The sequence below is a fragment of the Sus scrofa genome, chromosome 2, assembly GCF_054392235.1.
Source record: "Sus scrofa isolate SSC_HxYL_T2T_F1_AM1 chromosome 2, Sscrofa_HxYL_maternal_Yorkshire_Landrace_v2.0, whole genome shotgun sequence".
NCBI classification, from domain to species: Eukaryota; Metazoa; Chordata; class Mammalia; order Artiodactyla; family Suidae; genus Sus; species Sus scrofa.
Genome location: NC_139384.1, coordinates 17121964 through 17136736, shown reverse-complemented (window position 1 = coordinate 17136736; position 14773 = coordinate 17121964). Strand labels below are relative to the sequence as shown.

Sequence of the window (14773 nt, the reverse complement as noted above, 5' to 3'; positions counted from 1 at the left end):
CTTTTCATGTAGAAAACCTACCCATCCACTAAAATGCTTAGATCCTTTGAACTACTGAAAATAAATTAAGCCACACATATAATCAAGGGAACAATTTCCCCATGGGAATTTCCTTTCTCTACAGTGAACTTTGCCAAATAAACTATGACTTGGGGAAAGTTTACAAATCAGTTTCAATTAGTGTAGTGAGGTTTCTAAAAAGGTTTTTGCATCCAACAATGAGACAGTAAGAAGAGAAATGTGAAGGGAAAAAATAAAGGAAACTTTTTCTGGACTGGGCTACTGAGAATATAAAGAAGAAAAAGGACTAGACAGGGAACCAGGACACCTAGGCACTAGCTCTGGTTTAGTAATTAACTAATTTAAACCATGTCGTTTTTACCTCTCCCCTTCTCACTCTCCCTGTTCCCACTTCCATAGGAAATGACCAAGTTGGGCTAAACTATTTCCATTGTACTTTCCAATTCATGGATTCATGTTATTTCATGGATTTAGGTATAACTCACTTGGTCTCCCTGTGTCTCAGTCTCTCCGTTGAAAATTATAGTGGTAATAATAATAATAGGATATAACAAGAATTTCCTTAGAAAGAGATGTCATCAAACCGTCAACTGAAAAGAAAACACACAACATGAGAGCTGTGAGTTTCAGTTTTTTTGGAGGATTTACTGAGATCTGTAGCCTGAAAGACAACCTCTCAGATGGTGCTAAGGAACTGCTCCAAAGATGTAGGATGAAGACGTCAGTATATATGTGATTTTGGAGAAGGGCTACATGCAATCAAGCAGACATCTGGGTAGAAGGTACCTGTTAGTCATGAGGCACAGGTTAATAATTTAGTGCTGGGAAGTTGAAAGAAATTAGGTTCATCAATTTTTCTCTCCTGAAAATATCTAACCAGCGGGAATGCTGTTCTGCCAGTTTCCCAGAGCACAGAGTGCTTTATTCCTGATCTCCAACCTGAACTCTTTTCAGGATGCGTTGAAGGTCTGCAACTGCTATGGCTCAGGACTCAATCCTCCTGAAGCAGGATAGTGAGCCACATTCTTTAATTGGCACATCCAGCCATTCATTTATCCATTTATTCACCAAATCAGATTGAACGCTATTATGTGCCAAGCACTGTTCTAGGTGCTGAGGATTTGACAGAGAACAAACAAAATCCTTAGACTCACGGAGGTTACACCTTCATAAACCCACCAGGAAATATGGACATGGTCACATATAATTAACAAATAACACTTGATATGTAATCAGATAGTAGTAAGTCCTACGAAGAAAGATAAAACAGGTTAGCAGTGATAGTCAATGCCACTACGTATTACTTTATCAAAGATAGTAAGGAAAGGCCATCTCTCGCCAACATCTGTGTGCGGTCTTGAGAACAAGGGGAGGAGAGAAGGAAATATAAGGAAAGCAGTTAGATGACCATCACCATAAAATCCAGTCAAGAGATGAGTTCCCAAATAAAAAGACAGCCCCCCCCCTCCCTCATATAAGGATATAACATCTAGAGCTTTTGTAGACATCGTAAGGCCGTAAGAGAAGAGTCAAAAGAATTGAAGAGGCACCAACCAGGTGTTCTGGCATCACAGAACCAACAAAACAACCCTGGAAACACTGATCTCCATATTTATTGTTGAATAAGCAACTACTGTTATTAGGACTTAAAGCAGGGGTTGGCAAACATTTTCTGCCAAGAGTTACATTCTTCTTGGCTGCACCCTTGGCATGTGGAAGTTCCTGGGCCAGGGATCAAACCCATGCCACAGCAGCTACCCAAGCTGCTGCAAAGACAATGCCAGACCCTTAACTCACTGTGCTACAAGAGAACACCTAAAGGTTACATATCAAAGAGTTAAGTTTTGCAGACTATATAGTCTGTAGCAATTACTCTACTTTGCCACTGCAGTACAAAAGCAACCACAGATAACCCATAAAATAATGGACATGGAGATAGTCAAATGCAGCTTTATTTATGGACACCAAATTTGGATTTCATATAACTTTCATGTGTCACAAATTGTTATTCTTCTTTTACTTTTTAAACCATTTAAAAATGTGCAAATCACTCTGAACTCATAGTCATTACATAAAAAGGCACTAGGTTAGACATGGCTACGTCATACTTCAGTGCCCAGATAACTAATGTCTAGGAATGGAAATGAGGCAGAATATTAACCCAGGTAGTCAATGTAGGGATATGGGCTTCGATGCATCCTTTGATATGGCCATTGATTAACATTTGTGGCTTAAGGGCTCCAGGGAGTAACATCCCCACAGGTCTTCTTTACTATAGGAAATGCACCTATACCCAGATGGACATTAATCCCTAATCCCCTGTGACTCAGTTTATGGGAAGAAAAGGGCAAAGAAACTATGAGACTTACAGGACATTTCCACCCCTAAGACCCTATTAGACAAGGACTGATATAGGTAATTGAGCAAGGCCAATGGGAGAAAACCACATCTTCCCAGACCCTACATTGGTTCCCCTCATCTTTAAGGAATAAAAACTCCTATAGGACTATAGAGAAAGGGGGCTCTTCTCCACCCTACCAGAAGCCCTAGGAGATATTTGCTTTCCTTTAATAAAGACTTTGCTTGCTTGCTCCCTGTGTGTTTGTGGAGTTCACTCTTTGTCTGCCGTGAACAAGAGCCAAGATTCCAGTATCATCTTTCTGGTATCAGAAGCATCTTATAAAACTATTCAGGTGTTCCCCTTGTGGCACAGCAGAAACAAATCCAACTAGTATCCATGAAGATGTGGGTTTGATACTTGGTCTCACTCAGTGGGTCAGGAATCCAACATTACCATGAGCTGTGGTGTAGGTCACAGGTGTGGCTTGGATCCCACATTGTTGTGGCTGTAGCGTAGGCCAGCAGCTGCAGCTCTGATTTCACCCCTAGCCTGGGAACTTGCATATGCCAAGGGTGGAGCCATAAATAAATAAATACATAAATAAACAAACAAAACTATTCAGAATAATACTTAAATAAATACATAAATAAACAAACAAAACTATTCAGACTAATACTTAATGGTTATATTTATTGCATTTCACCTCCCAGTTATTTCCATTATAACCATATCCCTTAATTCCATGAAATAAAGCTGCTACTGCAGAATTTGAGATTTTAAGCCATATTAATGCTATAGGGGAGCAAAAGGAAGTTGAAAAGTCTTTTGGGAACTCCAACAAGATCAAATTGATGAGGGAGAACAAAGCAAAACATAATCTCTGTCTCCAAGTACCATTATCTTTCCATATACTGCAGCGTGCTGACACCAAGAAATTAAGTGAATGAACCAAAGGTTGCATAGGTACAAGGTGATAGAGTGGAGATTACAGTCAAGTGATTCTTTCCTTAAGTCTATGGATGTCACATGACAGGCTACTGAAACAAAGGAGAAGTGAAGCTCAAATTTTAACATTCTCCAAAATACAGCTAGCTACGTGTGTATGTATGGCTGTGACTGATACCATGGAATATAAGAGGGTCATCTAAAATACAACAGAAAGCAGGAATGTTAACTTTTGCTCAAGTCCTTTCAGTTGACCAAAATCAGAATGCCTATTTTGTCAACTTGTTCTTTCTAATTTTTTCCATGTTTTCTATTTTTATCCTACCCCTTATTTCACTTTCCTGCCCCACAACCTCCTCATGGCGATTTTCACCTCTGCATTTCTGAGGGTGTAGATGATGGGGTTCATCATGGGGGTGACCACCGAGTAGAACATGGCCACCTGTTTGTCCTCAGTGAAGGTGGAGGGGGGCCGCATGTAGAGGAAGATGGCAGGTCCAAAGAACAACACGACCACCGTGATGTGAGAGGCACAGGTGGAGAGGGCTTTGCGCCTTCCCTCTGCAGAATGGTTCCTCAAGTTGACCAGGATGACGATATAGGAGGACACCAAGATGAGGAAGGAAAGGAAAGAGATTAATCCACTGTTGGCCAACACAACAAGCCCCTCCACAGAGGTGTCAGTGCAGGCGAGCTTGAATAAGGGGTGGAGGTCACAGAAGTAGTGGTCAATCACATTGGGACCACAGAAGGGTAATCGGACTGTGACAATAATCTGAATCATGGAGTGAATTATGCCGCCCAGCCAGCAACCAGCCACCAGACGGTGACACACAGCCCGGCTCATGATGACTGTGTAGTGAAGGGGTTTGCAGATGGCCACATAGCGGTCATAGGCCATTACTGTGAGCAAGAAGATCTCAGTAACACCAAAGAAGTGAAAGAAGAATATCTGAGCCACACAGCCCTCCAGGGAGATGGTTTTAACCTTGGAAAGCAAGTCTGCGATGAACTTGGGGGCAACAGTAGAGGAGTAGCTGATCTCCACCAGGGACAGGTAACTCAGGAAGAAGTACATGGGGGAATGCAGACTCTGACTGACTTTGACCGTCAGAACAATGAGGCCATTGCCCACCACTGTGGCCAGGTACACAGGAAGAAACACTGCAAAGCACACCCTCTGCACCTCTGGATCCTGGAAAAGACCAGTGAAAATCAACTCGGTCACATTATTTGTAGTTGCCATGGAATCCATTCAGGTGTGCTTGACAGGAGGTAATAAGAAACCTGCAATAAAACACTGACTGTAACTAATTCACTTCATATATAGCATGTTAGACAGTGTGAACAACTTCATAATATACTAATCATGATATCATTCACTTAGCCAATATGAATTCATTCAGCATTAAATATTAGCAATCTAACAACCATGTCTATATTAGAAAATTAAGGCTCAGAGAATTGTTTACTTACCTAGGATCACATCTGAAAGTGAAAGACAAACACCATATGATACCACTAATATGTGCACTCTAAAATATCGCACAAATGAGCCTATACACAAAACAGAAACAGACACACAGACAGGAAGGACAGACTTGTGTTTGTCAAGGGGCGCCAGAAGTTGGATGGACTGGGAGTTTGGGATTAGTAGATGCAAACTATTGCATTTAGAATGGATAAGCAATGAGGTTCTGCTACGTAGCCCAGGGAACTACATCCAGTCTCTTGGAATAGACCATGATGGGAGATAATGTAAGAAAAAAAAATGCACGTATGTATGACTGGGTCACTTTGTTGTACAGCAAAATTTGGCATAACATTGTAAATCAACTATACTTCAATTTAAAAAAGAAGAAAAAATGCTATACCAACCTAAATACCCATCAAAGGTGGAGCAGGATTATCCATCTGCCTGAATGAGAATCAAGAGTAATATAATTTCTTGGAAATAAAGTAAAAAGAATAGGAATTGCCCTTTTCATGAAAAAAGTGGGTTCTGCCATTCAACAAAACAAAGAAACCATCTACCCAAGAGCTAAAGTTCCAGAAAGGTAGGTACGACAGAGAAATTCCACTGATATCCATGCCAAACACAAGCAATATTGCTAAATGCATCATAGCGTGGGGTGCTTTTCAGAAGAGGCAGTGATGTTGGCAGCAGTCACCCAAAATCATTGAAAATATCTGGCACCATCTCCCACCTTGGAAAATCAAGTAGCTAAATGGTTAAAAGATAAGATGGTGAGACGCAAGAATCACCTATTACTACATCCTCCCTCAGATACCCAAGGAAAAGATTTGGACAGAGATTAGGGTTGAAGCTATAGAATAACAGAAAACATGCAGGCAAACATGATTATTTTTTTTCTTTTCTTTTTTTCTTTTTTTTTTTTTTTTTTTTTTTTGCTTTTTAGGGCCATACCCGTGGCCTATGGAGGTTCCCAGGCTAGGGGTCAAGTCAGAGCTACAACTGCCGGCCTGCACCACAGCCACAGCAATGCAGGATCCAAGCCGCATCTGCAACCTACACCCCAGCTCACTACAAAGCCAGATCCTTAACCCATTGAATGAGGCCAGGGATCGAACCCACAACCTTATGGTTCCTAGTCAGATTCATTTCCACTGTGCCACGACGGGCACTCCCTGAAAGAACTTTAAAGACACCATCAGCCTCCAAGATGCCCAGGTTCCTAGCTGTGATGTTATATTTGATCCCCACCACCCTTTCATTCCCATACCCAGCCATCACCATTAAGCTTATCTTTAAACACCTCTCCTGAGTGCTGTCTTTTCTCCAGTCTTCCTGATACCCCCTTCTTACCTGCAGTCACCTGATGCCTAAATTACCAAAACCTCTCAGCCTCCAGATGAGGTTTCCTAGACCCTCTTTCTTCAGATCCTCCACTGCTTGAGAATAAATGGGGAAAGCCTAAACTCCCCTGATTTGCTTTTAAAGACTTTCACAGACTGAGCCACCTCAGCTATCACCTTCTTACCCCTTAAATCTCAACTCAGCTTTGTTCACCTCAGGGTTCTCTCTCCCTCCCACAAAACCCCTCCTGGTCATTCCTACCACAGAGCTTCCTTTCACCAGAAATACTTCTCTTTTTCTCTTCCAATTCTGCTCTCCTTCCAACCCAACCCTTTTTACTCAATGAAGCTTACATTTAATATTCCTATCATCTGTGTCTTCTCTGAGCATTTAAAATACTTTGGTGATTGTTCTTAAATGTAAATCTCATCATGTTACTTCTCTACCTAAAAATCTAGCAACACCTCCCCATTGCCCACAACATAAAATATAATATTCTCATTATGGATTCCAGGTCCTTCTTGAACTGGCTGCTGCCTATCTTTGCACACTTTTTTTTTTCATTACCCTAATGAAAATTACATAGCTATTTCTTAACATAAAGTTCCTTTCTTTCATCTTTGTATTTAGTATTCCTTCTTTAGAAATGACAATGAAGAACCTCACAACTATAGAAATATTATCTCCTTTGTACTCCTACAGTACTTTATCACACTTCTTTTAGTGTGATGAACAGATCATTTTATCACTGGAGCTTCTGGGTCTATACAGACAATCATATACATCCAAAAATTATCTGCTTAATATTTTTTAATAATGATTTTTATTTTTCCATTATATTTGGTTTACAGTGTTGTCAATTTTCTACTGTACAGCAAAGTGACCCAGTCACACATCCATATACACATTCTTTTTCTCATGTTATCCTCCATCATGCTCCATCATAAGTGACTAGACACAGTTCCCAGTGCTATACAGAGGATCTCATTCCTTATCCATTCCAAAGGCAATTGTTTGCATCTATTAACCCCAAGTTCCCAATCCACGCCCACCCCCCCTTGGCAACCACAAGTCTATTCTCCAAGTCCATGAGTTTCTTTTCTGTGGAAAAGTTTATTTGTGCTGTATATTAGATTCCAGATATAGGTGATATTATATGGTATATGCCTTTCTGTTTCTGACTTACTTCACTTAGTATGACACTCTCTAGTCCCACCCATGTTGCTGCAAATACCATTGTTTTGTTCTTTTTTATGGCTGAATAGGATTCATTGTGTATATATACCACATCTTCCTAATCCATTCATCTGTCAATGACATTTAGGTTGTTTCCATGTCTTGGCTATTGTGAATAGTGCTGCAATGAGCATAGTGGTGCATGTGTCTTTTTCAAGGAAAGTTTTGTCCAGATATATGCCCAAGAATGGGATTGCCAGGTCATATGGTAGTTCTATATTTAGTTTTCTGTGGTACTTCCATACTGTTTCCCCTAGTGGTTGTGCCAATTGACATTCCCACCAACAGTGTAGGAGGGTTCCCTTTTCTCCACACCCTCTCCAGCATTTGTAATTTGTGGACTTATTAATGATGGCCATTATGACAGGTGTGAGGTGGTACCTCATGGTAGTGATTTGCATTTCTCTAATAATCACTTATGTCAAGCATTTTTTTCATGTGCTTGTTGGCCATCTGTATTATCTTCTTTGGAAAAATGTCTATTCAGATCTTTTGCCTCTTTTTCAATTGGGTTGTTGGTTTTTTTCACTGTTGGGATATATAAGATGTATATCTTAGAGATTAAACCTTTGTCAGTTGCACCATTTGAAACCCTTTTCTCCCATTGCATAGGTTGTCTTTTTGTTTTTTTTGGTTTTTGGGTTTTGGGTTTTTTTTTTTATGGTTTCCTTTGCTGTGCAAAAGTCTGTGATTTTGATTAGGTCCCTTTGGTGTATTTTTGCTTTTATTTCTGCTGCCTTGGGAGACTGACCTAAGAAAACATTTGTAAGGTTGATGTCAGAGAATGTTTTGTATATGATCTATTCTAGGCATTTGATAGTGTCTTGTTTTACATTTAAGTCTTTAAGCCAGTTTGAGTTTATTTTTGTGCATTGAGTGAGAGTGTGTTCCAGTTTCATTGATTTACGTGCGGCTATCCTGTTTTACTAGCACCAGTTGCTGAAAAGACTGTCTTTTCCCATTTAATATTCTTGCCTCCTTTGTTGGAGATTAATTAACCATAGGTGTCTGGGTTTATTTCTGGGTTCTCTATTCTGTTCCATTGGTCTATATGTCTTTTTTGGTACCACTACCACACTGCCTTTATTATTGTGGCTTTGTAATATTGCCTGAAGTCTGAAAAAGTTAGGCCTTCTGTATCTGCTTAATATTCTTTTTTTTATTTGTTTTTTGGGTTTTTTTTTTTTTTTTGTCTTTTTGCCTTTTCTAGGGCTGCTCCCACGGCATATGGAGGTTCCCAGGCTAGGGGTCTAATCGGAGCTGTAGCCGCCAGTCTACACCAGAGCTACAGCAATGCCAGATCCGAGCCACATCTGTGACCTTCACCACAGCTCACAGCAACGCCAGATTCTTAACCCACTGAGCAATGCCAGGGATTGAACCCGCAACCTCATGGTTCCTAGTCGGATTCGTTAACCACTGAGCCACGACAGGAATTCCATGTATCTGCTTAATATTCTTAAGTCTGTGTTACTACTGTGGTTTTGGTTGATAATTATAGCTAGCATTGCAACACTACTTATCATTTGCTCCATTTACATTAATTCACTTAATTCTCACAACAAACCTGTGATATAGGTACTATTATAATCACCACTTTTTTAATACATATGAGGAAACAGAAACAGACAAGTGAATTAACTAGTTGAAGGTTACACAGCAGTGGACTCAACATTTCAATACAAGCAACCTAACCACAGACCCTGTACTCTTTAACCAACACTCTATACATTTCAAGGTAATGCATAGGTGAAGAATTAAAATTAAATATGCCCTTTCAACATAAGTCCCAGATATATTTATTTATCAACAAAGATATCTACCTATTATCCAGGCATGAACTCAATCTATTTTTATCCATTCCTGAAATTAAGGAAAATATAATAGGTCCAATCTAAGAGATCACTCAGAGAGGAGAATGACACAGGGTTTTTCTGGGCTTTATCCAAAGGAGGCAGAATAACTGACTGTCTTTCTTTTGCAGAAACCACCTTTTCCTTGTCTGTCATCTCTGCCTTTTCTATATTTATTCCTCTCCCTGCCACCTATTCTCAGCCATCCCCACTGTCTCTCCCACTTAAATGGTAATAAACACCTCCTCACTCCCCACAATACTGCCTCACCAAGAAGCATGGGCAGCCGCGGCGGAATATGATCAGATTTAGAAAGCCTAAATCAGCCTTCGTGCATGTAGTCCCTACATCAAGTAACCTGTGGGACTCTGGACCAGAACATAATACTAGACAGCAGACGATGGCCAGAGAGAGCTTCGTGTGCCAGTGTACTGATCTCAGAGGAAAGTAAAGGCACCTTCACTGCAATCACATGCTCCCACTTGGTAATCCCATAGAGTACTTCACAGAATCACAAAAGTGTAAAGGATTTAAAATCACCAAACCTTATGTTACATATAGATTACAGTAAAGGCTAATGAATGAATTCATTGCCCTGTTCCCTCTCCCCACCCCCAAAAAACAATCTTCAAAACTAACTGCCTGTTCAAAGGAACACTTGTGGCTGAAAGAAAAGAACTGACTTGCCCAACTTCCTACTGTAGCTTAGAAACCATGCACCGTACTTCCAGTCCTGTCACCTACCTTAGGTCAGAAAATCTAGTGGGGTTCATCCGCCTTAGAACAAGGAACTGTACCAGATGGATATCAAATGCATTCAAGTACCTCCAATTCAGCATGAAGTTAGCCGCTCCTCCGGAGTCGATCATTATGCAACGAGACGATCTGGTCTGGAGAAAATGGGATGGGATGGAGCACTGGATTCCTCTCTAGGAATACTAGTCCCTGACAAGAAAAGCATTTTGGCTAATACACATGCAGCTGATTTTTTCACTGAAAGTCCCCCAAATGAGCAAAGTCTAGGTCACACTCAGCTAAGCCACCCTGAGAGTGAAGTTGAAAAGATTTAGAGAAATTTCACTCCATCCTCTTCTGTTATAGATGAGATGACAGAGGCTGAGCAATGTTAATTGGATCCCAAGCCACACACTAGGTACAAGACAGGTTACTCACTTTGCAATCTGCTCTTTCAACAAAACTAGACTACCTTCTGATGGTACTAGCTGGTTGCTGCTACAGTGACTCAATAATCAGATCTTGTCCCCAAGAAAAAAATCACCAATGCTCCTGGGAAGTTCAGAAAATAAAATAGATGATAGCTAAGATGAATCACAAGAAAAAGGAAAATACAAAATAGTCTGGACCTGGGTTGACATTTGGGTTTATAACACATAAGAAATACACACAAGCCCAGGAAGCAGCAACCCCAGAGATTTTGAGATCCTGTTTTTCCCTGTAGAAAAACCTACCTACCTACCTACTGAAAGTTCAAGGGTTGTGATTAAAGGCTTGGATCCGTGGGCAGTTTAATATAAACTGAGCGACACACTGTGATCGAAGAAACAACTTCCCCATGGAATTCCTTTTCTCTCAGGTGAAAGTTTGCTACATAAACTATAACTTGGGGAAATATTCAGAATTAGTTTAGTGAGATTTCTATAAAGTTTTTGCACCCAATAATGAGGTGATAAGGGAAGAAACTTGAAAGTAAGATGAAGGAAAATTTGTTCTTAGAGTGTACTCCTGAGAATTAAAAGGAGAATGAATAGAGAAGGAAAAAGTAAGGCTGGACAGGGAGCCAGGGCGATAGAGTTCAGTAATTGATGCAGTAATTGATTCAGGTTCAGTAATTGATTAACTCAAGCCATGTCATTTCACCAATCCACTTCTTACTTTCTCCTGTTTCCATTTCCACATAAAAGGACAGAGTTGGGCTAGACTGTATCCATCGTTCCTGCCAATTCCAACATTTGTGGATTCAGGAATACTTCACTTTGTCTCCTGGTGCCTCTGTCTCCCCATCAATGCCTGGAACATAGTACTTGCTCCTTAGGTCATTGAATGAATTCTTTTTTTTTTTTTTTTTTTTTTTTTGTCTTTTTGGCCATTTCTTGGGCCTCACCCGTGGCATATGGAGGTTCCCAGGCTAGGGATTGAATTGGAGCTGTAGCCACTGGCCTACACGACAGCCACAGCAACAAGGGATCCCAGCCACGTCTGCAACCTACACCACAGCTCACGGCAATGCCAGATCCTTAACCCACTGAGCAAGGCCAGGGATCAAACCTGAAACCTCATGGTTCCAAGTCAGATCGGTTAACCACTGAGCCACAATAGGAACTCCTGAATGAATTCTTAAAAGAACCTGATAGCCCTGAAATGGGTGGATGATTAGTAAATTATGCCACAATTTGATGTCATGATATAACCAAGCAATAGAAATCATGCTTATAAACCAATTACATGGGTAATAGAGCATAATCGACTGCCTGACGCTATTTGCCAATCCTTACATCCATCACCCCTTTCCTCTTTAGGAACAGGGCAGCATCCTGATTTTTAGCAGAACATAATTCCATATCGAATAAAATGTTCTGGTTTCGAGTCTTCTCTACAGTTTAAAGGTAATCTTGTGACTAACTTCTATCAAGTAAGATGAAAGTAAAAGTGCTATGTGGCACGTTTGAAAAATCTAAAAAGAAAGTGATCCATTTGCTGCACTGTATAAACTTTTTGTAGCATTATCTGTTGCCTAAAAAAAATACATTTTCATGGGTTTTTATTTTATGTCGTGACAAAATTAACAGTTGAGAACCAAACTAACCATGTGGTCCCCAGTGCTAAGTGATACAGTTAGATGGTTACAACTTTGGTGGATCAAGATGGTGTTTTTAAATTTCACAAACTCTGCCTCTTAAAACAATGGAGAAAATGCTTTCCTTTGATTCCTGCGTTTCTTCCAGTGAGACCAGGACAAAGTGATTAATTATCCCTCAATAGACCCACCACGTCTCATCCTTCAGTAGATGAGGTAAATCCTGAGAATTTCAACAGTTTAGTAGAAGCAGATCTTAACTGACCATGCAGAATCCAATAACCAAGTTCAGATGGCATTCTTTCTACAGCTCTCAGAGTGGAAACCAAAGATACACATGAGTAAGAGGCTCCTATCACAGCCTGCATCCTAAAGCCCAACCCTGCTACAAGCAAACATTGAGAGAAAGGAAGGGGCACTCCACTGTGGTTAGTTCTGGACGAAATGTTTTTAAATATACATAAACAAAATACAGTTGACCCTTGAACAACACAGGAGTTGCAGCACTGATCCCTTGCTCAGTCAAAAACCTGAGTATCATTTTCGACTCCCCCAAATTTAACTGCTAATGGCCTAGTGTTGACTGGAAGTTCTGCCAAGAACATAAACAGTCAGTTAACCTTATATCTTGAATGTTAGATGTATTGTGTACTGTATTCTTGCAACAAAGTACGCTAGAGAAAAGAAAATGTTATGAAGGAAATCATGGAAGAGAAAATACACTTAAAGTCCTGTGTTGTCTTCATCAATATTGTAAGTTGGTGTCATCTGTTTATAAGATGAATCTGTCAACATCTACATCAGGATGGCCTAATATGATACACAGCACTATAGATGTTATATGTAATACCAACACTAGACATCAAAAGTAAAAAGAGAATATGAAAAAGAAATTGATCATTATAGGTATAGTGATTCATGCATGGATAAAGAAGCAGCAGCAGTATGACTGCTTTATGGTACCCCAGTGTAATCAATTGCTTTATGGTAGCCTAGTTTATATACGAATGAATAAGTTGTTATAAAATTTTTATGGCGGAGTTCCCTTCGTGGCGGAGTTCCCTTCGTGGCGCAGCAGAAACGAATCCGATTAGGAACCATGAGGTTTCGGGTTTGATCCCTGGCCTCGCTCAGTGGGTTAAGGATCCGGCATTGCCGTTGAGCTGTGGTATAGGTTGCAGATGACATTTGGATCTGCCATTGCTATGGCTCTGGCATAGGCCGGCAGCTATAGCTCCAATTAGATCCCTAGCCTGGGAACCTCCACATGCTGCGGGTGCAGCCCTAAAAAGACAAAAACAAAAACATAAAAAATAAAATAAAATTTTTATGGCACACAGTATTACAGTCATAGCCATAATGTAGTGCTGGAAACATTGTTACTTTGTTTAATCTACCGACACAGATAGGCTCCTATGCAGTTTTTCCAATTGCGAGAGAGGCATATTGCAGAGTCATATAATCCTTTGAAAGCAAAGTAATAAAACTGTAAGAAAACTAACACTTTTTTTTTTTTTTGGTCTTTTTGCCATTTCTTGGGCTGCTCCCACGGCATATGGAGGTTCCCAGGCTAGGGGTCCAATCAGAGCTGTAGCCACCGGCCTACACCAGAGCCACAGCAACTCGGGATCTGAGCTGCATCTGCAACCTTCACCACAGCTCACGGCAACACCAGATTCTTAACCCACTAACGAGGCCAGGGATCGAACCTGCAACCTCGTGGTTCCTAGTCAGATTCGTTAACCACTGCACCACAACAGGAACGCCACACATTATTAATTTTATATTGATGTCCTTCGCCTGTGCCTGTGTAAGAGGCCACTCACTTCAGTACAAGTCTTGCATGTGATGTTCTACATGATGAACAATCAGGCCATGCTGACAACGACGTAAGAAGTTTCATACGGTCCTTTCACAACCTTAACGGATTTTCACACACAGACACCATATACACACACCACAGATACGTTTATTAACCGCATGGCATGCTGGTTATTTACTCTTCACTAAGTGGAAGTGGATCACATAAAGGACTTCACGTTGAGTAGGCTGAGGAGGTGGAGGGGTTGGTCTTGCTGTCTCAGAGGTGGCAGAGGAGAAGGTGGAAGCGGAGGCAGGAGAGGCAGGTGCACTTGCTCTTATTTTACAGAAATACATCATCATTTCTGTCCAACTTTTTGCTTTTTCATTTCTCTAAAAAATGATTCTAGGAGTTCCCATCATGGTGCAGTGGTTAACGAATCCGACTAGTAACCATGAGGTTGTGGGTTTGATTCCTGGCCTTGCTCAGTGGGTTAACGATCCGGCGTTGCCCTGAGCTGTGGTGTAGGTCACAGACGCGGCTCGGATCCCACGTTGCTGTGGCTCTGGCATAGGCTGGTTGCTACAGCTCCGATTGGACCCCTAGCCTGGGAACCTCCATATGCCGCAGGAGTGGCCCAAAGAAATAGCAAAAAGACAAAAAAAAAAAAAAATGATTCTATATGGTACTAATCCTTCTTTTGCTGATTGCATTAGTTTCTGTGCCCATATCATAGAAGGGTCCATGACAAAAAAGACGTCAAAAGCAGTCCTGAATAATCAGAACCCTCCTGCCAGTCTGTCTAATGTCAATTTGTTTTCTGGCCCTGTTTCTTCTACCTCTTCTTCCTCATCGTCTGGCACTGGTTTGGAAGCACTCATTTCCGTCAAGTTATCTTTTGTTAATTCCTCTGGTGAGAATTACTATCTATCAGTTCTTGAAT

General features: G+C 40.8%; 1 protein-coding gene across 1 annotated transcript; it reads right to left on the bottom strand.

Moving 5' to 3' along the window:
* Positions 1 to 3547: 3547 nt before the first annotated feature.
* Positions 3548 to 4589, bottom strand: LOC100522977 (olfactory receptor 4B1-like). Its single transcript, XM_003122787.4, has one exon. It carries the CDS (start codon positions 4560 to 4562, stop codon positions 3636 to 3638), a length of 927 nt encoding a protein of 308 aa, XP_003122835.3. The 5' UTR covers positions 4563 to 4589; the 3' UTR covers positions 3548 to 3635.
* Positions 4590 to 14773: the final 10184 nt, after the last annotated feature.